At 44.4% G+C, this 23,417-nt stretch overlaps 1 protein-coding gene across 8 annotated transcripts in view; it reads right to left on the reverse strand.

Annotated features, from left to right (window-relative positions):
• Window positions 1–6,156: 6,156 nt before the first annotated feature.
• ADGRF5 (adhesion G protein-coupled receptor F5) overlaps window positions 6,157–23,417 on the reverse strand; it is a 98,744-nt gene continuing 81,483 nt past the window's right edge. For 4 of the 8 annotated variants that reach the window (XM_045543692.1, XM_045543694.1, XM_045543691.1 and 1 more), the window contains exons 12-22: window positions 22,892–23,011; window positions 22,530–22,739; window positions 20,598–20,810; window positions 19,259–19,414; window positions 17,043–17,251; window positions 14,730–14,909; window positions 11,554–12,948; window positions 10,285–10,326; window positions 10,136–10,195; window positions 9,375–9,459; window positions 6,157–7,467 (exon numbers count right to left, since the gene is read on the reverse strand). In XM_045543692.1, coding sequence (XP_045399648.1) covers window positions 7,388–7,467; window positions 9,375–9,459; window positions 10,136–10,195; window positions 10,285–10,326; window positions 11,554–12,948; window positions 14,730–14,909; window positions 17,043–17,251; window positions 19,259–19,414; window positions 20,598–20,810; window positions 22,530–22,739; window positions 22,892–23,011 — 2,750 coding nt within the window. In that variant the 3' untranslated portion in view covers window positions 6,157–7,387. Of the gene's footprint in view, window positions 7,468–8,092; window positions 8,160–9,374; window positions 9,460–10,135; window positions 10,196–10,284; window positions 10,327–11,553; window positions 12,949–14,729; window positions 14,910–17,042; window positions 17,252–19,258; window positions 19,415–20,597; window positions 20,811–22,529; window positions 22,740–22,891; window positions 23,012–23,417 lie in introns of all 8 variants that reach the window. The other 4 variants (XM_045543698.1, XM_045543697.1, XM_045543696.1 and 1 more) reach the window with 2 other exon arrangements.

The following is a 23,417-nucleotide window of genomic DNA, read 5'->3' on the forward strand; positions in this document are numbered from 1 at the left end:
GGGGGTACGTATTTTGATTCAGAGCAGAGCTTGTCTAAATCTGGGTTCCTTGTTAATGTTTATGTGTATGTGTGTTTATTATATATATTTACTGTAATTTTTATGCACACAGTATGATGCAAAATAATTGCTAACTTTATTCAGCAATGACTGTGTGCCAGGTACTATTTTCTCAGCTTTATGAGAATTTCATGATAACCTGTGAAGGCTGTACCCTTATTATCCCCTTTTACATTGTGGAAATGGAGTCACAAGGGAGATGCTTTATCTAAGGTCACAAACTAAGAAGTGGTGGACCCACAATTGAAAAGCACACAGTCAGGCTGCAGAACCCATGCTCTTCTCACTAAACTGACTGTCAATCAACTACGAAGCAGCCCGATGCACCTACCTGTGCAAAGGAAGGGAAAGAGTTCACATAATTCAAGTAGTGAATTAGTGGCTGTTTCAGCCTGCACATCACAACGAAGGTCACTACTTAGCCAGATTTATTAGGACAAATGTCTCAATTCTCCACTTGATGTGTTTAAACGCAGCCTCAGAATCACACTTCATTTCTGGGAAATCATTATTTTCTTTCGATGTGTCTAAATGGCATCCAACACTCTGAGAATGCTTGATAGGTCTGTGACAAGAATAAAAATAACACCACTGGTGACTGGAACCTCATGGGAAGCTCATTTGAATGAAGACTAAAAATTAAACTGGCGAGTGCAATCAAGCCGCTCTATTTGGGAGTCCGCTAGGTGGCTAATTTGAGATTACTTTCAATAAAGCAACACAGCAGGAATTCTTTGATACTTCATCAGAGACTTTAAAAAAGGAAGTGGGTGGATTCTCAAGTTTGGCTAGAACACTGGTCATTATGTCCTGGGCTGCCCCCAGGTGAAATTATAAAGTGAGATTAAATTTGGGGAAGCCTTAACTTCCCAGGGCTGTCACCATTGTTCTCCCTTTCTCATTTCATGTACTCAGAACTCTCTCCTTAGGCGCGCCTACTTTTAAGAAAGTAACTGGCATCAGGCTGCCTGGAGAGACAATATAGTGAGGTGGTTACCTGTCCATGTTCTAGGGCAGACATTGCATTCAACATCTGGCTCTACTGGTCTTTAGCTGCGTGACGCTGGGCAAGTTATTTACCTCTCTGTGCTTAGTTTTTTTCTTCTGGAAAAGGAAAATAAAAATAATATTTACTCAGCCTTGGGGTGCTGCAGATTATATGGATAAAGATCTTAAAACAGCACCAGGTATAAAGTAAGAGCTCAATGATTGTTGGTTAACATAGTTACATAGTTACCAGCATTTTCATTTGAGGGTAAATTTAAGTTGCTGTGTGCCTCTCCCAGAGGTATTTGTATATTACCCTTCTCTCTCCCTGAGACTTCGTTTTTTTTGTTGAAGGAATGCCCACCACAAGGCAGAAGAGGTGAGAGGTATTCCGAGGCACGTGATGTCCCCCACACTGGGAAGTCATCCCCCTCATTACATAAGGCCAGCTCAGCTTGTCCCTCTGCTCCCAGGACCTGCCCTCCCTGCAGCTGGCCCTGTTTATTCTTCCTCGGTCTTCTCCGATCACACTTTGGCAATGCGCGCCCAGAGGCGACACTAGGAACTTGCCATCTGGCCTCAGCTGCTGGCTGGACGGCGGGACAGCACCGGGACAGCTTCACATTCAACGTGGATCAAAAAGGAAAATCTAGCCCAGCAGTGGCTTTCAGTGGATGAATTAGGAAAGGGAATAGGACCATCCAAGCTAATCCTTTTGCAGCTGCACTGATGGGAGAAGCGTTAAGGTCCCATGAAACATGGAAGGCACCCACTTTGCTTCCTCAAACTGCCTTCCAGCAGCCTGTCTGGAATGGGTGGACCCGGTCATTTCTGGGGCCGCTTTTGGCTTTGTCGTTGGTTCCACATAGAGGAGGAAAGAAAAAGGGAGCAGCTGTCCCAGGTAGCGAGGCTCAGAAACCAGGCCTGCCTGCAAACCCACTCTGCACACTGAAGCCACGTGACTGCACGGCTTTCTGATTTCCTTTTCCCCTGCAAGGGTCGTAAGATAAAGGAGTTAGGAGGTGGAGAGTGAGAGTGAGTCTCTCATTCCTGGTGTCTACCGTCCAACAGAATACCACTGTGTGCCGCCCACCGGGCAGGTCACCCGCAGGACCGACCCTGCCTCTCACATGCCCCCTCTGGGCCACTGCACAGACGCGGCGCTTCCCCCGACGTCCACCAGGTGGCGGTCAAGCCTCAGGACAGGCCGGTTGCCGGGCAGACTCGGTCGGGGCCATCTGTCGCTCTAGCTTAGCGGGGATTCCTGCCAGGACTATGACCAGGACAGCTGTGAGGGAGCTCCCGGAGCATGGGAAAACGCCCACAGTTCCAGAAAACACAGTACATGGGCGTACAATTTCCCCCGGTTCATCAAAATCAAACACCTCTTCCCACAACCACTGGGGGTGGGGGCTGCTTGGCAGGACGGAGGACCGAGCACGGCACCAATCAAAACTGGCTCCAGAGAAGGCATGGCCCGAAGTCACTCCTGGGTTTTGTTGTTTAATGTCGTGGGAAGTGGGCTGTAACAGCAATCTGTCCGTGGCTTGCCCAGTCAGTTCCTGTTGCCTTTCATGCGGGGAATGAGCCTGTTTTTCTAGCCTCCTGGGTTTGTTTAGTCTTTAAGAGTCACCAGCATCCTTTGCTCGGTTCTGCATGAGAGAATGAAAACCCTGGGGCGCGAGTGGGCTTGTGTCTCCTAACCACGCCCCATTTGTGCAGAGGGACCTGCCATGGACACCGGTGACCTCTCAACTCTTCCATCTCAAAGTTTACAGGCAAAAGGGAAGAATGGGTGTCTATGAAATCATTTAGCAATAGACAGGACGACTGTATCTAAGTCGTGGGACCCCGTGCCCAGGGCACCCCATGCCCGTGCCCAACACTTGGAAAGGATATCTGGGGACATAACAGGTGTCTGGCACAGAGTGGGCTTCAGTGACTGCCCTGTCTTCCCTCCTTTCTTCCTTTGTTCACTCTGTTTTCACTGAGAATAGGAAACTTGGTTCTGATACTGATCTATACAGGCCATGAGGGCTCTATTTTCAGCCGTCAATGAAGATTCCAACTGAGCCACACACAAATGCTGGAGTAGGCATCTGTTTGTTTGTTTCCCAGACAATTGGGTTCTGAAAGCGTTACTTCAAGGACCCCTGTTTAAACCCTCTGTAACATGGTGGGACACAACACACTGCTGGGGAGCGTGGATGGAGGGAGGGAAGCCATCAGCCGTCTCTGCCAGCTGAGCTCAGCCTCGAGCCTCCGCCATCCCCCATGCCTGGAAGGTGGAGGGGATCATTCACTCTTCAGAGAATGAAGTTAAATTCTGGGTGACATGGGTGACATGGGTCCTGAAACAGCAACAGCAGCATATTGCAAGAGAGCAATTTGTACAAAGAAAGCTCACAAGATCTCATTGGATATTTTATTGTTGTCAGCATGGAAAGGAAACATAGCTGTATGCTGACATACAATTAATACATTATTTAAAACCCCAAGTCATAATTGTGGAAACCATAATGTCTAATTTCAAAGCTAACATTCTTTTTGAAATGATGAGACACTATTCCCATTACCTTTTAAGAAATACTTAAGGAAGATATGTCCACTGTAAGCCCCTCCTTTACTTTGGACACTTGGAGAATCAGACTTTTATGGGCCTGGGTCACAGGCTTTCTCTCTGGGGTGCAGGGGCCCCATTTGACTTCACCATCACGTAACACAGTCAAATGTACCCCACATACATGGCATTTCTGGGACTTCACTGTTTTCTTTTGTCTTCTCAAATGTTCTTGACTTTCTGCTCCATTCCCCAGAGAATAACACCCCACCTCCCTTCAGTACTTACTGATTGCTATAATCTTTCTCATCTGTGCATAACTTTTTTTTTTTCTGAAATCTTCCAAAACAGATTTCCCTGAAGTTCTCTACACAAACCACAAAAGGCTATGACTTTCCACAGTGTTTCTTAATTTCTGGCCTTAGCAACCTATATCCTGAAAGCCCCATGGACATATTTTCTTGTTTCCCCATATAAACAATAAGATATGCGGAGGAGGAGGGCAGACGCATGATTCATTCAAGAGATGACGTGTGGTTCTGGGCTTAGAATGATCCCAGGGAAGATTTCTGTAGATGACACCAGCTGCTCATTCGTGCATGCTCCACCGGCACAACCTCGGAAGCATTAGCGTAGATCCCTCTGCAGGAAACTGACGTAAGGGAAGGTCCCTTAAGGCAGGAAAGTTTTGGCCACGGAACTGACTTTACACACTGAGAGATGTTGGAAGCATGGGGAGGCACTGGGTGCTTTACGAGCAAAGCAGACCGCACAACCCGGAGTCACTGGGCTTCCTTCCCTCAGAAATCCACCACTGATGGCCACGCAGTCATTCCTGATTGAGAACTGGTGACCTCGGGCCCAAACAAGGCTCCTGCTTTCATGTAATTCACACATTCTTCGACTGTTCTCTTCTACAATTTTGAATTCTACTGCTTATTTTAGGATATTCTTGGGAAAGGGTAGGGGTTGAGCTATGTGTGTTGCACTGGACAGAAAACCAGCAAGTGTTTCTCTAATCCTTTGTTTGCACAGCTTTTCTAGAATTCTAATTCAGTGCTGTGGCTCGAAAGGGTGAAGGCTCACATGTGTCTGCATGTGTAAGTATGTGTGTGTGTTTAAGTGTGTGTCAGGGATAAGGAAACATGCCCCAGTTAACAAATGTGGGCAAAGGGCCAGATGTGCATCCTATGGAACTCCATGGAAGGTTCCTGCTTTCATGGAGGCTCCCTTCATAGATCCACATGCAATGACTCCCAAGAGAATCCCTACTGAAGTGGGTGGAAGCCCAGTGTTTCTTGAAAACCCGGGCCTCCTCCTGGGAGCTGTGCTTTCCTTGATTGATCATGTCAAAATTGCCCTGCTAAGTAACATGGTGCCACAACCCTGCCTCACTTCTCCTTGACTTAACTCATTAAAGTTCTTCTTTCTCTAATATCTAATTCTAATTCAAGTAAGCCCCTGATCTAACCTCTGTCTCTGTCTTCTCAGTACCAAGCTCTGCCCAAAGTTGATCATTCCCTGGAGAACTTGGCCCACATTTATAGCCTAACAGTCATTTCCTTCAGGGACTTTAAGTAATGAAGTGTTCAGTTGGAACAGGGATGTGACAGTTCTCAGGCAAGCATGGGAGTAGATGTCTGTGTTGTTTGTGAATATGTAGAAATAAGGAATTCATTTATCTTTTTTTTTGTTGTTGTTGTTTGAGACAGAGTCTCACTCTATTGCTTGGGCTAGAGTGCCGTGGCATCATCATAGCTCTCTGCAACCTCAAACTCCTGAGTTCAAGTGATCCTCCTGCCTCAGCCTCCCAAGTAGCTGGGACTACAGGTGCTCACCACCATGCCCAGCTAATTTTTCTATTTTTAGTGGAGACAGGGTCTCTCTCTTGCTCAGGCCAGTCTTGAACTCCTGGGCTCAAGTGATCCTCCCACCTTGGCCTCCTAGAGTGCTAGGATTACAGGCATGAGCCACCATGCCTGGTGGAATTCATTTACCTTAAGCATTATTAGAACATCTATCTGTCCCATCTCTGCCCCATTTCTCCCTCCCCACGAAGAAAAGAGAGGCAGAAATAGAATTTAAAATTAAAAATTAAAGAAAAGAATTTAAAGAGTTAAAATATCAAAACTCTTTTCAACCTCAATAAACAAATGGTTGAGGTGGAACCTCAGCCTCTTTTATCCCACCTTCCTCATGGCTGGGCCCGTTAATGTCCTCTGTCCTCAGGAAGGCCACACGGCCCATGTGTCCTGAGCAGCCCCACATTGGTACTGTCCTTTTGGGATCAGACTTTCATCTGGAATATATGGCATGTGGTTAACTCTAATATGAGTGCAATTTTAATAAATATTTGTATTTTTAAATGAAAGACACATACACACAAACAAAACACACACACGGTTAATTCACAAAGAATCAAATCCTTGGGAAAGGCCCTGTCATTTGTTCATCAGGGTAAAATGTCATTAGGGCCACAGAATAGCCAGCTGTAAGATTTCTTTCCAGAAGCTTTCCAAGTGATTGGAATAAACACAACTTAGACCATGTGAAACTCTTAAGGTGTATTGGTCTGGGAATTTAAAGACTGAAAGAGATAATACACAGAGAGCTATACAACACACCATGGGCCATTATCCACAGTAACAGTAACAACAATAATAATATACAATGCTCGAAAATTATTAAAATCGATTCTATAATGCACAGAGAAGTACCTGGTTAAAGCTGGTAAATATACGACGATTAGGGTCTGATTTCAGAGCAATGCATCAAATTTGGCAATTAATGGGTACAAAAATGTATATATCTGGCTTTCAAAATATGGAACAAACTAAAGTAGAACACTTTTCTGATAAACTATAAAAAATTTAATCAGTAGTTGGATCTGCTTGGATCTGATAAAGTGTCTTTCTCATACTTCCTCTGCATTCCATGTAGCTCAGACCTTAACACACAAAGGTATAGATGTGTGTGTTTAGCATCAGGAGAATCATGTCTCCTTCCACCCATTTCTTATAAATATTATAATATCAGCCACTTGAAAGCATCCTTTGATGTAATTTCCTCCCTATTTTTTGCACTCTCTTTTTTCCTCCTCTTAGCTAAGAAGATATCAGGAAGATACTGAACTCATTCCCCCTTGCTTACTTTCGGTTTCCATTTCTGAGCCATTTTTTTTTTAATTCTCCATGTTGCAGTATCTGAGTGATTATATCAGATCATTAACACGGAAATCTTAAAATGTGGCCCTTAATGTTGTTCTTCTTTAGTCTTCTCTTTGTTCTTCCTTTTCCTCTTTTTCTTCTTCTTCCCTCTCTCCTTCCCTCTCTTCCTTCCCTCTCTTCCTTCCCTTCCTTCCTTCCCTTCCTTCCTTCCTTCTTAGAATTCACTGGAGTATTTCCTAGGTACTAGACTCTTACTTATTATTTTAATTAAAGCTTATCTTTGTGCCCATTGTGTGAAAAGTAAAAATGTCTTTTCAAAATTCTATATTACAATATAGACAGAGAAGTTGGGCTTGGGGGATTTGCATTTCACTTAAATACTATACATATTTAGTATCACATTAAGGGGTAAGGGTGAGAAAACAAAAATAAACATAACAATTCCTTTTAGTCTGTCTTTACAGAAGAAAGCCTCTTCTCTAAGGAAAAAGTCTTTTCAGCATCTGTTCCCAGAGACCTGTGCAGAGCGCATGTTACTGGCAGCTTTGGAGCGATCTTTTTTAAAGCACATCCACCGTTCCCGAGAGGTCACATGGGTTGGATTTTCCTGTTCTTAGTTGAGCAAGGAATAAGCACTAGATGAATTTTCCACGGAGGAGCTCGTTGTTTCTGGGGTGGAAACGTTATACGTTCCTGGAAAACAGAACAGCTCAGCCTTAAAGTCAAGCCTTCGTGGACTTTGGGGTGTGAACATATCCCGATGAAGCCAGGGGAGCTCTGGTCCAGGAGCCAGGTAAGCGTGGCCATGCCTGGAAACCGCCCATGCCTGCCCTCCTCCCTAGACCCAGGGGTGCCGGAGAACAAACAGAGCTGTCGTTCTCATGCATGCGGGAGGCTGACAAGCACTAACTACGTCCCATCACACCAGCAGCCAGATTTCCACAAAGGACAGGAAGACCCCAAGGTGGGCAGCCTCTCCACATGCCAACACATGCATGGGCCTGGGGACATCTGCAGGAGGGAAGCTCCCTGGTCCCCCGGAATTATGGGGAAGGTCTTGGGAGGGACCTGGAGGATACACTGAAGGGAAAGGTTTGGAAAAGGAAAGAAAAGAGAAAATTATAGGGGAAGAAAAGGCAGGACCAGAAAAGCAGCGGAAGTCAGGAATGCCAAGAAAAGTGCTGAGAATCAGTGCAGCAAGGAGGGCAACCTCAGAGCAACTGCACAGGCTCGTGTCTGCAGCGTGGTGGGGACTGTGCACAGAGAGAGGGCAGGAAGTGTGTGGTGGGCGAGGGAAGGGTCGTAGTGCCCACCCTACCATCAGATTGGAGAACTGCCACCGCTAACAAGGTTTCCATCATTGCTTGGGGGGACCTTTGGGGCTGCTGATGACATAAACCAAAGTTACAGTGCTTATGAAACCCTCAAACTGGCCAGGGGGGCTGCATTCATGACCCTGAGTGGCTATCCGGTGGCAATGCCCAGGGACCTCAGGCCGTGGTACCTTGGGAACAGAGCTTGCATGCACTTAAACTTGCCTCTGATTCAGAAACCAGGAACACATTTTATTGGCTTTACATACTGTGCAATTCTGAGTCTGTGGACTTATTTAATAGTGCTTTCATTCTTTTCATTTTCATGCAAGTGGTAAACACGTTCCAGTGACAGTGCTAGCAAGGTGCAATAGTTCTAATACACTCTCAGGGGATTGGATCACTTCACAACAGGTCACATCAGTGACTTTCAACATCAAAAGCAGAAGTCTGCCAGTTTCATGAGGAATGCATCCAACTGAAGCAGAAAACACTAAGTCCTAGGAGTTTTAATGGTTGTAGGCATTCCCCAAATTTTCTCTTATATGAAAAACCTTGTTCTGGAATATTGACACATTTCTAGACTCTGCATTGGTGAGACATGTTTAGTTTCAAAATGCTGGAAGGAATTCTGGGGCTTCTTTTCCTAGGGGTGGGAGATAGGGGCATGGAACAGGGGTTTCAATTTGTCAGAATAGCTGAGACTTATTGCCCAAAGTCATTAATACCATTTATGTCATATCTCCAAGGTAGAAATTTAACTGTGAATACTGCTAATAGCTAACTTGGGTGGTCCCTCATATATGCATGTACAGTTTCATAAATGTCATCATGTAAAACAAGCACATTCAACAAAAAGGGAAAAAAATGAAAACAAACCTATAGAGATCCTGTAGTAGAATTTTCTAAATATATTCTTTGCTGCACCATAACCCAGAAACATGGCTTCTATTTAACATAAGTTGAAAAGAACTCTGTGTTTGACAGGGTCAGCAATTTACAGTTTCCATCTTTAGGGCTGATATTTTGACAGTCAGCTCTCCGAAGGCTTGTCTAGATTATCTGAATCTCACTCCTCGTGAGTTATTAGTTGCTCAATGAAGGCAGCTGCCCTCCGTCCCCACCTTTTGGTGATTTACGAAAATGTGAGCAAGTCCCTATATTTGACCAGAGGAGGCCAGGTCAGGTAGATGCTGTGAGTGGGGGTGGGGGAGTAGCAGCCTCCAGTCTCCCCATCAGAGCTAGTTTGTTCTGTCAACCAGGGAGCACCTAGAGGCCACAACGTACCTGTTTTACCAAACAAATTGTTAAATCTTCTTGATATTGGAGAACTCATAGAAAACACAGGCGTGGATGAACCTATGGATGTTGACTGAAGAGAGAAACAAAGTCAATCACAAAGCAATTACTTGTCATGTTAGACCAAGGCTGTTTTGACTTCTAGGTTGGAGGTTGGTTTGCCGCCCCCTAGTGGTCACTGCCCACATCTCTATCCTCACCCTTTCAGGCTGCATTGAGATCTCATTAATAGAATCTTACGATCTGTACTAGAAAAATAAACTTCAAATACATTTTTTAGTATTTAATAAGTTTTTAGTATATTCCTACATGTGAATGGCAGTCACATATATTCAAGGCCAACAGCTATGTTCCAAAATGAACTATAGAAAATTCTATCCGTTATTATTCCTCAAATTGTTTTCCCTAATGCTTTGAATTCCCCCAGAAAATTATTTCTCATTGAAAGTTCGATTTTAACCTTAAGTTTACATTATCAATTATGTAAATATCTATTTAAGGATGTGGAGTATCATCCTACCAGGAGCCCCATGGCCATGCTGAGCAGGCAGAATGAGGCGAGAAGCAAAGACAACTGAACAATCAATCGATGCCAACACCAGTTGTGGGGGCAGCGGGGCTTGAGCATGCAACGTATGCAGCCCTATTGTCCAAAATCCCAAGGTAAAAATTCAGTGCTTTCTAGCTCCTCATACCAGTGGAGTCCATGAGGATATAAGACGGAAAGTCCCCGCAGAGAAGGGGTTTACCTTGGAGTGCTGTGAAGACCATCTGGACAATGAAAACTTATTCAGCAAAGCTTCCTGTACCTGCATTGTTGAAAAGAAGTTATCAGGACTTAAACACACCACGAGCGCTTTAGACTTTTCTAGAAGCATGAAACTGCCATTGTTCTTACCTTCAAATCCCACAGGCATCCAAAGAGTAAAATGAATAATCCCTGAAAAAAAGATTAAGAAGAAATGCATTATAATCACATTTGGTTGTCCAGTAAAACAGGAAGTAGTGCCAAGCTGGTGTGGAAGTTGTACTGTCTCTTTCCCCGTCCGAGTTCATGGAATGAATATGTACGTGATAGCAGGTCCACGCCAAGGGGCTCTAAATGTCATCATGTTGGGAGGATATTTTCCATTTCCCCATTTCTCTTCAGTTGTAAGCTATAGGGCCTGCTGGTTATGCCATTAAATACACCTCTTATGTCTACAGTATTGCTCACGTGGTTGTGATGAGAATTGGGGCCTGGGGTAGGGTAATTAGTTCCTTCCACCTGAGGCATGCCATGAAGGTCATTAGATATGAGCCATATAGCTTGGACCACAAGCCCAGTAGCAGAAATCAGGGTTCATATGGCCTTGGCAAAAGCATCCAGGAAGTAATATCTCAGTTTCACCTCCAGCCGCCTCCTCTTCACCAGCTCACAGAGGCCTGTGTCCTTGGGCAGGTTTTTCTACCCTTACCACCTCTCTGTTGGGTGAAACAGGATTAATCACTCCCTTTCTTTGTGCTCCAAAGCCTGTCGTCTGTACCTCTGGGATAGCTCTTCTATTAATAAAGAGCTGGTCTGCATTGTAATTTGTTATGTGCTGCAGGAGAGCAAAGGAGATGTCTTATTTTTTTTGGCATAATTGAGCATATTTTTCTGACATTCATAGGGCCTTCATTCTTTGATTTTTCAACACTATTTCCAGAGAACCTACTATGTAGTATGTGGCATGCGTGTCATTCAGATGGTTACTGAGAACCTACTCTGTGCAAGGTGTCTATGAGGAGCTAAGGATGCAGTAATGAACAAGAACGATGCAATCCCTGTCCTCACAAAGACAGGATTTTCATTTAGAAGATAATAGACTGCGTCAAGATAATCTTGAACAAATAGCAAAATCCAACATAGAAATAGGCCTTTCCTGTGCTTGCATAATCAGGGCATTTAGAAGAGACTGGCCTCTGCAACTAAATTATAATGCAGGTGATAGAAAGGATGATGTTCCATGGGAGCAGAGAAATGTGTCCTTTCTATTGCACTGACTTCTTATAATTACTGCTCTTTAGGGCTAAGGCTTCCTTGGGACTAAAATCATTCCCCATTCCTACCCTTGTTTGTGTTTCTGTTATTAATTTTCCCCATAGGAATAAAAACTTTCTTAGAGCCCTGCATTGCAAAACTCACCTGGAAGGCATTGAGGAGGGCAAATATGATATGGAATACCAGGTTGGTCCCCGGAAACACAGTGGCAAGGCCAAAACCCCAAGTGAGCCCCAAGAGCGGCGTGAGGACCCCAATGCTCTTGCCGATCTGGAACAGGCTGCTCTTCTCCTGCTTGCACGGCTTGTCTCCGATGGAAGGCCTCAGGATCTTGGTGATGACCACAACCGTGATGGTCACGTTCACGACCACAATGATCAGCGCTGGGATGACGAAGGCCAGCAGGGCCTTGGTGTCCTCCCAGTTGAGCCAACAGATATCCTTCCTCGTGTAGACGTCCCGTGGCTGGGTGGCCCCCACCGTGATGAGGGAGATGGCAAGGGGGCAGCCGTAGCCGAGAAAGAAGGCAACGGCCTTCTGCGTGGACTTGCTCGCTTCATGCAGAATGAAAACCAGGCGATAGAACAGCATGAGGCCCAGTGTCAGCATCCAGAAGAAGCCGCTGAGGTAGAAGAAGTGGATGAAGAAGGTGGCGGCCACGCAGGCCGTCCTGCAGAGCACGTAGTGACTGTCTTGGATGGCAGCCACCACAATGAACCAGGTGTCGGCCACCAGAAGGGAGGCGGCAATGTTCACGATACAGACGTGGCGCATATAGGAAGTTCGATTCTTGGTCACCGATTTCCACACGACAGATTCCACCACTAGACAGGCCGCCAAGCTCAGGATGGAAAAGCCCAACCCAATGTAAGAAATAATATCCAGCAGTATCCCCAGGAGAGAGCCGGGGTCTGGGGAGTCAGGAGACATGAGGACGGAGAATGATGTTAGGTGGTCACAGATACAGGTGATATTGTCCTCATTACTTTCTTCAACGTGGCACCCACTGCTGTCCCACCCCCCTGTGTGGTTGGAGAGGCTGAAGTTCCAGAAGACGCATTTTGTTTCCCCAGGTGAAGGGCTGATGTTCTTAAAAGTCATTGAAATCCTGAATGGCATGGTTATGTTGTGGCTGATAGTGGTTGTCATCACTAAGTTGTTTGCAAAAGTCCTTTTCTGGATATCCTGGGCAAGGATGGCTTGGAGAGTTGGGAAAGCCACGGTGACAATAGATGAATCTGGCTGCAAGTTTCCCAGCTGGTGCTTGTCAATGACCACATTGCCCCAGAGGTCAGCCTCTGAGAAAACGAACCTCTGTTCATAGGTTTTGGGCTGGCTAGGTTTGATCACCATGCCGCTCATCTGCACGTTCTCTTGGGACAAGGACAGGGACGGGTTATCTCCTAACTGTAGTGCTTTGGAAAATCGTTCTACTGAGTGCAGCAGCTGTGAACTCTGGTCGGTCTGTTGCTGCTGTAAAACCTTCCAGGTGCTCAGGACGGGCTTGTTGAGGATGATGTTAATCGTGAAGAGCACGTGCTGTAAGTGACATGGCATGGGATCAAACCAACCAAATTCTTTCAATCATAAAAAAGAGAAAAACAACATCTCCCTGGAAACTGACTGAGTGGGTACAGGTAAGAGGAAAACAGAAGAGAAGAAGGAAGCATCACAGGCAGTGGGGCTCTGTGACCCGCCTTCTCATGGCAGAGGTTAGCAGAGGATGGGCCCCCAAGACTGCGAGACTCCATTAAACATTAACAGTTTAACACTCCCCCCCCCCCACCCAATCACTAAGGCCAATCCAGCAGGCTGGCAGAGATGTTTGTTATTTTCTTGGGTTTCATTTTGAATCTCAAGCCTGTAAAGGGTGGTATCTCACCAGCAAGGGGGAGGAAGTCTCAGGAAACACTCTCAGATCCTGAGCATCAAATGAGCTATGCAAGTGTTGCCAAAGGCATCTTTCTTTTGTGCTAAACAATTTAATTCTCTCTCCCATAGACTTGGGATTGCCATTTTCCAATCAGGCTCTCCCCCCAAATAAAGTATCTGCCCTTCTTTGCCTTGTTCTAGTTCTCTGGAAGTATGAACCCTACAGAAGCTTGAAATGGTGCCCCCCAGTGACATATCCTAATACATAAGCCCTGTGAATGTAACCTTATTTGGAGAAACAGTCTTTGTGGATGTAATTAAATTAAATCCATCCTGGATTACCTGGGTGTGCCCTAAATCCAATGACAAATGTTCTTACAGAGACAGAAGAGAAGACAAACGGAGAAGAAAAGGCCACGTGAAGACAGAGGCAGAGACTGGAGTCATGCAGTCCCAAGCCACAGAGTGCCTGATGCCACCAGAAGCTGGAAGAGGCAAAGGAGGAGTCTCCTCTAGAGCCTTTGGAGGAGACGTAGCCCTGCAGATACCTTGATTTCAGACTTCTAGCCTCCAGAACTGGAAGAGAATACATTTCTGTCATTGCAAGCTACCCAGTTTGTGGTCATGTGTTGCACCAGCCCTAGGACACTTATATAACCTCTTTGCACTCTGTCACTATGCTTGCTCCCAGTTGGCCTCTGGTTAGGCTCTGCCAATGGGAGGCATTGGCAGGAGATGGGAGGGTGGGAGAAGAGAGAAGCTGAGACACATTTTCCCTGCTGCCCACCACTCTCCCTGTCCTTGGTCCTCTTTCTCCTCAGCACAGCTCCAGCTACAGCTGTGGCCTTCCAAGACCACAGCTCCTGCGGACTGGTCTCCCCGCAAAGGTGTTAGGTCTCACTGGGCTCTGTCTGCATCATTTCCCCTCCTTTCATTAGAGGGCTGGTGATGTTGCGGATCTCTGGGTACCTCATTACTTCTTGTTTGTTTGTTTGTTAACCCTGGCTTCACCTCTGTAAGTAGCCCTGCATTAAAGTCCCTTCATTTGAACTCTTCTGGGTAAATTCTTTTTCCTCCCAGAACCCTGATGGCTTCAAAGTTCATGTTTAGTGCTAGACCTTTGAAAATCTCACCTTGCACATATTCTGAAAACCTTTAATTCTCAGTATTCCTGGAAATCAGATGAGAATTCATTCTGTTTTAATAAAGAAAGTAAAGCAGAGATTCACTAAAGAAATCTTTTTAAGCTCCCAAAATAAATACTGGAAACACTCCCTGATATCCTAAAAGCTGTAGCTGGCAGAATGGGTGACTCTAATGTTCAGAGCGTTGCTCTGGAAAAGACAGAGAAGAAGCTGCAATGGGGAGGAATCATGTTTCTGGAACACAAGTCCTGAGGGTGTGGAAAGGCAAGACCCACAACTCCTGCCAAGCTTAAGCCAACTCACCTTCATCATTTCTGAATTAACTTGGATTGGCACTGTTGAGAGCAAATCGAGGATGTTAATAATGGCTCCCAGGCTCCCAGGAGATGAGAGGATTTCATGTTTCACCTGGTCTGTGCTAACAGAAAGATCCTTCAGGTACGTAGGGAGCTTCTCATCCTGGGAGGGGCTCTTGATCAAAGCCTAGCAAAACAGAAGCCAAAACAGACAACTTGCCAATCATTCCAGCTAGGAAACCTGGCTGAGCCATTCATGACAGAATCTCTCAGATCTGTAGTTCCCCTTTTTCACCATTCCTGCAAGTATAAGTATGCCCTGTAAGATAATGTACTCATCCCCAAACTACCTGTGCATGCTCTTCGTAATGGAATCTGACACAAGACCTCACACGAAGGTGAACAGTGAAACCTATGTTCACCTACTTTCCTAACTGGAAGAGGAAGGGAAGATAGATGTGATTGCTAGAGGACTTCATTGTACTCAAATAAGTGGAGTTAAATTGTCACTGGGGTAGTCTGCATGGAAGCACATTTGCCATTCTTTGCTTTTCTTCATGTTTCCCAGATCATCATTACAGTGACTGTCCTTCCCAGTTTTCCTGGGATAGTTCTGGTTTATATCTTTCCTCCCAGTGTGATTATTAAGAGTGCCCTCTTTTATGCTCAAAACGTGTCCTGATTTGGATGATAGGTCATATGGTCATCCTACCTATAATGATTATACTTCTGGTTCCTAACTCTCTAACACCTACTTGTAAATAGAATGAGCTCAAATTCTATCTTCTATAGGAAGCCTTTGAGGAGTGTTCCAACCCAGGGGAGTTTCTTCCTTTGAATGCAAAAGTACTTGTTTTATTTAACATACTTTACATCTGTTACATCTCCAGTAATGTCATCTTGCGTTTTAATTTCAATATCACTCCAATTAAATTATAAACTCCTTAACAACGTGAACAATGTGTTACTTTTCTTTATATCCTTTGCATATCCTACAATGCCTAACATAGTACGAGTCCCATAGCCCATTAAATCTTTGCTGAATGGGTAAATCAAATGGAACATGATGGACCAGCATGATCCTTTCTCCACTAAAACTGTACTGAGTTCAAATTATAATATCTATCTTTCTTGATTAGGATAATGTATATCCCCTGTGTTTCATCCACCAAGGTCCAGGTCAGATATCATCTTTTTCAAGCAGAATTTCTTGATTCATCCTAGCCAAAATTAATGTGTATGTAACTACCCGATCAAATTATACTCTTTATCAAATCAGAGGCCAAGTTCTGATTTGGCCCATTTACCTTGACAGCACTTACAATAATGCTTTGCACGTAGGAGATACTTTAATGAATTTGGTGTGAGACAAGAGGACAGAAGATAATTAGAGAAAACACAAATAAATATTACCCCTTTTTCTCAATTCTTCTTCCAGTGGTGACAGGATTTGGAGCTGGGTGTCTGAAGATGTCATCATTAGCTATAACCCCACTAGTTTCATAATCAGTATTTATTCATTATAGCTCATAGATTTTAGGGGTCTCTAACTCACAACAAATTAAGTGTACAGGTGACACTTATTTATTTTGACAGAAAGAAAGGAATTTTCCCCTGCTACATACCAGTAACCTCTATTTTAGGTAAGAGAGGCAGGGTAGTTGCTTCTTCAGAAGTATGAGTTACCTCCAAGGAGTGAGAAGAGCTCAAACCGATAAAAGCACCAAACCCAACTATTGTTTTTAATTGATGAACCTTATTTTTTATATTGCTCCTCTGTCTGAAAAGATTACAGCTATTTGCTTGTTATCAAAATTATTCAAAAAAGAGCAATGAGAGAGGGATAATACCACTGCCCCTTGGAGGCAATTGGACACAAGGTACTTTCTAGAAACACGGAGGGAGGAATGCATGAGGCCAAGGTAGATGAAGAAAAGTTGGACTGAGGTCAGGATGGCATCAGCCCCTAAAGGGCGGGCATCTAGGGCTTTTTATAGCTGGGTTTGGGCCAACTCTCAAAGGGGAAGGGGCAGGTGGGGGGGTCTTAAAGGCAAAGGGTTGGACCTAACAGTGCTGAGAAGTCAAAGTTAACATATCCATCTGATCTGCTAGAGCAGAACACATATTCTTTTTCCTCATATTTGAATTTAAGCATCCTTAAGCATTTCTAGGGTTGCATCTCCTTCGGAAATAAGCAAATAAAAGTAGCTTTTGGAGCAACACAAACAATCCCAAAGCCCACTTTCCTAGGTGCTGAGAAATTTGATACGCCAGACAGATCTCCCCACCACAAGCTCAGCGTCAAAGGTTTCAGGCTGACCTTGGCCAGCAGCAGCAGACTATTGATGGGGGCAGAGATGCAGCTGTTTCTCGTCTCCGTCCACTGGGAGCCGACACATGTGTACGTGATGGTCCCGCCCACAGGGCCGCCGGCGCTGCCGGACACATTTGAGAACTGGCACAGCTTCTGCACGACTTTCCCAGGCTCCCCGACACCGAGCACGGGATCTTGGCATGTGATGTTCTCCCCTGTGATGGGAACACAAAAATAAAAGCGACAATTGCAGGAGGGGAAAAGATAGTGGACGTAGGGTCAGGGCTAGGTAGAATTTTGATGTTTGAATTTGTATTTCTCTTCACATTCCATGACCTTTTCAGAGTTACCCAATTTTTTAATTTTGCCCATGATTTTCCAAACCCCCTCCCTGCTCTCCATACACACCTGACTTCCGTGATCTGTTCTTGGTTTTCCTAACAGAATTTATGCCTTCATCTAGGGATGCTCATCTGTGGCGTATTAGAATCACCTGGGAAGCTTCTGAAAATGCCAATGTCTGGGCTACGTAAATCAGAATCTCTTGGGCTGGGATTTGGGCATCAGCAGTTCCTAAGCTTCCCTGGGGATTGCAGTGCACACCCGGGCTGAGAATCACTGCCACAATCCAGGCACCCCTGGCCTGAATCTTCTAATCAATATGTTTACGCATTTGTTTCTTCTGGTTTCCCTTAAAGGTGGCTCTATCCTACTTCATGACCAGACAGGAACGGGGAAATGACGTTTGATGCAGAATCTCTAATCTGCAGCCCCCTTCCTCATCAACAGTTCTGTTTAGCACTAATTGCGATTTTAACTATTGTATAACATCTTAAAATAAGTAATTTCTACTGGGAAACAGAAGTGAAACCAGATTTTGTATAAAGAAAGAGGGAAGAATAAAGATGAGCGAATAAAACGTGTTGGCTAAGATGAGGGGAAGGAGGGCAGGGACAGTGATGAGGTGACTTTTGCTGCACCTGGAAGGGGCTGTGATTGGTCAGGTCAGGGGACAGGGACTCTAAAATGCTTCCTGCTTTGGTGTCCAGGACCCAGTTACCAACACGTGTGAGAATGACCACAAATTATTCAGTAACCTCAAACAAGCTCGGTGATAAGAGCCGTGGGTGCTTTGTGCACCGGGAGTCCTGTCACTGGGAAGATTTAGAGTTAGGAGGGGTGGGGGGTGGCTAATGGTGGGAGCCCAGGGTCATCATTTATCCCTTGCCCCTCTGTTGCTACTGAGGAGAGCTCTTCAGCGTGGGCTTTGATAGAAACGTCTCCATAAGTCAGGACCTTCGACCTTGAAGATACTACTCCAGGGCTTATTGGCTCAGTGACAGCAAAGGATGGGAAAGGCAGTGGCCTATTCCTGGGGTCAATTCTTTTCCTGTAGCCCTGTCTCGGGAAAAGAGTGCTAGTAAGGACATCCTCCCTTTACTGCAACTTCAAAAGAATCTCTGGCCGGGCGCGGTGGCTCACGCCTGTGATCCTAGAACTCTGGGAGGCCGAGGCAGGAGGATCGCTTGAGGTCAGGAGTTCGAGACCAGCCTGAGCAAGAGCGAGACCCCTGTCTCTACTAAAAATAGAAAGAAATTATCTGGACAACTAAAAATATATATAGAAAAAATTAGCCAGGCATAGTGGCACATGTCTGTAGTCCCAGCTACTCGGGAGGCTGAGGCAGAAGGATTGCTCGAGCCCAGGAGTTTGAGGTTGCTGTGAGCTAGGCTGACGCCACGGCACTCTAGCCCGGGCAACAAAGCGAGACTCTGTCTCAAAAAAAAAAAAAATAAAAGAAAGTAGATAAAAAAAGAATCTCAACCTCACACGGGTACTGTCCACTCCTGCCTGCCTGGTGCACTGCTTAGCCTCCCAGACGCAGCAGAAATGTGGTTTCATCTGCAAGGCCTTCTGGATCACTTCCTCCTCACCTACCTCTGCAGAGCTAAACCAGGTGGCCTATTCCTGCCACCCCCCACATCTCCGGGTTAGCACTTACTGTATTATATGTGATAACGCTTTTTATCTGCAGGTCTCTCCCCGAGGTTGGAGGCTACAGAATGTATTTATTTCTTTTCAGTCCCCCATGGTGAGCCCAAGGCCTGCCACAGTGAAGGTGTCTAACATATATTTATTGAATGCATGAATGAGACAGCGAATGAATAAAGGAGTCCCTGCTCCTGACGATAACATTTTAAAGTAATTTAAAGTGCTCTTACCGGGAACCAGATTAAGCTTCATAGATTGGCTCCAGACGGAATTGTTAGCAGCATTGGTAAAGTGACAGAACACATCAATTGTTCTTGAACACCAGGAAACTGAGTTTGCTTTGAAATTGTGTTTGTAGCACACTTGATTTCTATTAACTTCTTTTACTAAAAATAGAGATGTCGAAAGAATTAGGTCACAATATGAGTATTCAAAGCACAGATTTTGTTAAGGTGATACAATATGGATAAGCCTGTCCAAACTTTTCCCAGGAATATGCCACATTCATTTTAATGTGATTTTATATATTTACATATTTGCCTCATTGCCTACTATGGTGTCTTGCATTGAGCATGTCCCTAAGAATAGTTATTGAAAGAATGAATGAGCTTGTAAATCCCTCATGAAGGTAGTCTGTGTTTTGAGATTTTGAGTTTTGAGCTCATGTTTGGTTGACCTTAATCTCTCAGAATCCTGAGGGATCTGGATTGAAGGCACAGTCTACCAGAGAGAATGTGTATTTTTTTTTTTTCCAAATGCCATAGGGTGCTACCAGTGAATAACTGATCTCAGCTTGGAGGTCCTGAGCCACATAGGTGATACAAATTCAAATTCCAAACCTGGGTGGCAGCAGGACAATTATACTTCTCAGGAGAAACTTTTTGTCAATCCGGAGATGAGGCCATGCTCCCAACTCTGACAGATGGATTTTGTTTTCCTAGCCTACTCTTTTACCAAGCATATTACCCTTTGAAGGTTCTGATACTATGCCAATTGGTTGGAGATGCCGCAGCTACTGCTTAGGGAGCAAAGTATTTTCTTTTATGCCCTCCAAAGGCTTAAAACCCAAGATTCTGGGTTTCTTTCTGATACTGGCAAATGTTCACAAGGAAGTTTCAGCATTAGTTAAAGTCTCATTTCTATTTTTTTCCCTCTACATTTTTGGTGCTTGGTTATTTCTCTTATTCTTTTACATGCTCAATTATGCATTTAAAAATATTTTTGTGGCACTTTTATAGCATGATATTTTATAACATCAAGAGAGAGACTATCAGAATATCTAGTCTGCCACGCTGAGGAAGTGGAAATCCTATGAAGGTATCTTAACTCTGCTTTCAACAGCTCCCACCAAAAAGAATGGGCTCCACCCTCACAGACTCCCAAGATTTAGCCACAGACCAATGAGCCACCAGCCACAAGCAAAATAGAAGACTCGTAGGATTCTGCTTTGTTAATTCTGTCTGTAATGATACAGTCCTAGTGTTTCTTGCTCTCTCTCTTAATAGTAAGTTTTCAGACTTCACATATGTGAAATAATATACCCCAGCCATTCAGCAGTCAGCATCTTACCAGCAAGAAAGAACAAGGAACCCATGTGGAAAGTTACTTTGTAGTCTTCATCCTCCTCTATGCAGCATTTGATGTGATGGAAACCGCTGCATGAGACACTGGCTTCCAAAGGATCCACCATGATGTTTGACTCTAGAGGCAGCGGATGAACAGTGACGTCTTTGGTTGCAATACTGTATGAATTGCTGTATCTAAATATGCAGTGATAGGTTCCTGAGAGGAAGGAAGCAAAAATGAGATGGAATGAAGTAATTGTTCTTAAAAGGCATTTGCTGGGAAGGTTAAGAAAAGGCTTAATTTTCCCTCTCGAGCTTGAGTAAGGGCACATCACAACTTTCTGGACACGGGAGAAGAAAATGCTTGATATGTTTGCCTCCTCCTCGGTTCTCCATGTATTGGAAGGACTTACTTTCAAATAGTATTAAGTGGCTTATCTGAGGTCATATAGAATAATAAGATTTCAAGCCAGGTTTCCAATTCCTACTCCAAGGTTATTTCACCAACCCAAGGAATAAATGGGAATTTTGATGTGTGCAGGGATGGGGAATTTTATGAAGAGAGTTTTTGCCTGATTGAGCATTATGGTGTCACGATGCCCCTCTCTTCCTATCTCAAAGTGAGCAGGCCTCTCAGGTCCCAGGACAGCATGGCACCAGAGGACAAGCCACCATTTGGGCAGCTGCCATGGAGATAGCATAGCAAGATTATAATGGCCCCTGAAGTTAAGTAAGACACTTCAATTTTCTCTGCATTCCTTTTCTTTGCCCCAACTCTGGAAAAGCCAGACGCAGCAGCTCGCCAGAGAGAAAAGAAGTAGAACAGGAGAGAAAAGAAACTCCTTTTAATTTCTGTTGGGAGGAAAGGGGAATTTAAATTGAATATAAAATGAAAGCGTAGAAGATTTAGATCAGAATGGATTTTTTTCAGTAACTGGTATGGGACTCTTTAATAGTTTAAAGTGACTGGAAAAGCTATAGTTCTTCTTAGGTTACTGCCTGGCAGTTGGGAAGAACAACTGGACATCGTAGGTTTGAGGTCAGTCTAGGAGGAAAAGACTTCCATTTCCTGGTTGTACATTGCCAAGTGCAGCCCAAACAATAACTAGTTATTTTACAATGTTGGGTAGGTCTTATACAAAAAAATAAAGAGGACAAGGGATTCGCAGAATCTAGATGGGTTAACTTTGTAGCGAATGAAAGTCTTCAGAGTGGAGTGGTTAAGACTTGGCCGCTGGAGCCAGGCAAACTGGGTTTGCATCCTGGCTCTGCCATTTACCAGATAAATAATCTTGAGTAATTTACTTAAACTCCTCCAGTCTCAGTTCTTTCATCTGTAAACTGAGGATAATGACAACACTATCCTCTAGGTTTATTGTTTTTACATGAATTAATTCATTTAAATACTTAGCATAGTGCCTATCACATAGTAAGGGCTCAATAAATGTTAGCTATTACAGCAGCAGTTCTGTCTATCAAATTCTCTTTGCTTCCAAAGATTTGCATTTCCTCACAACAATGCATGGGGGCAAATAGGAAATAAAAATGTTTCCTTCATTGGAAAAAGACATACAAAATTTTTAACTAGTTTTTTTAATACCACAGTTGGGTGAAACCCTCCCAAGGGGCCAGTAAAAGTCCTTTTAAAAACAATCCTCTTAACTTACTAGCAAGAACACAGGCTTTGGAATCAGAGAGATTAGTTCCATTCCTGGCTCTGCAACTTGAGTTGTTTAAGCCGAGGCATAGTTATTACCCTCTCTGAGCCTCAGTTTCTCCATCTGTAAAATGGGAGTAAGGACGTCGTCCCCTCCAAAGAACTGTTGCATTAAATGTAAAGACATCATTAAGAGCGGACCCCCCCAGGGATGGTAACTATTATTGCTCGTGTCCAGGGGCCCAGGCAGCACAATACAGTGTTCGGCCTTTCACTCACCGTTCCATTCCCTGGTCGAGGTCTTGACTGTCAGTACTGACTCTGCTCCATGAAGATACTTCCTCGTGGTATAAAATCTTTGATATATTTTAATTCCAGCAGAAGTGTTCCAATACACCTCATCATAGTTACTCACATCACTGATGCATTTTATAGAAAAGTTTTGTCCCTCAGAAACAGAAATTGGGTCCGGGGTTATTGTTAGGTTGGCTGAAAAAATGCAAACAAAACAGACAAAACAAAACCGACAACAAGTCCAAAGTTTAGTCTTTCTGGTGACATTGACACACGAGTGAAATTTCAGAGAGAGACAGAGAACATGGACCGTCCTGACTCTACTTGTGTCAATGCGGGATTGGTACCTTGCTGCTCCTGGGCTTTACTTGTGTCTAGGCTGTTCGCGGTAGCGCTCTGAACTGTACTCATTTCCATCACATGCCTCAGGACCTCGTGCACTTCCCCTCCGGGTCTGGAATTAGCTCCTGATGATCAGCAGGGCAAAAGGGTGCAACTTAGGAGTGTTAACTTCACCCCAGCTCCCCTGCAACCTCTTCTGTGGCAACTCGAGGGAGAAGAAATGCTGAGTTCCTGGAACAGCTTCATTCTCTACTCTTTTAAGATACTTTTTTATAATATCATATCACACATTAATTTCTCCCTTTCTACATCTCTCCTCCATGAAAATATGAGTGCTGAAGGGCAAGCCTTTGATTTCTGTGTGTTTGCATCTCAGCACGCAGTGCTGGGTCTAGTACACAGTCAGTGCTTAATAAGGAAAAGAGTGAATTCCATAATTACGTTAAGTAGGAGGATCCTAGGGTGTATTTCCCGAATGATTACACCTGGACTGTCTCCAGCAAACTAGGATGTATGGGCATCTTCACTATA

This window comes from Lemur catta, chromosome 2 (assembly GCF_020740605.2).
Source record: "Lemur catta isolate mLemCat1 chromosome 2, mLemCat1.pri, whole genome shotgun sequence".
NCBI classification, from domain to species: domain Eukaryota; kingdom Metazoa; phylum Chordata; class Mammalia; order Primates; family Lemuridae; genus Lemur; species Lemur catta.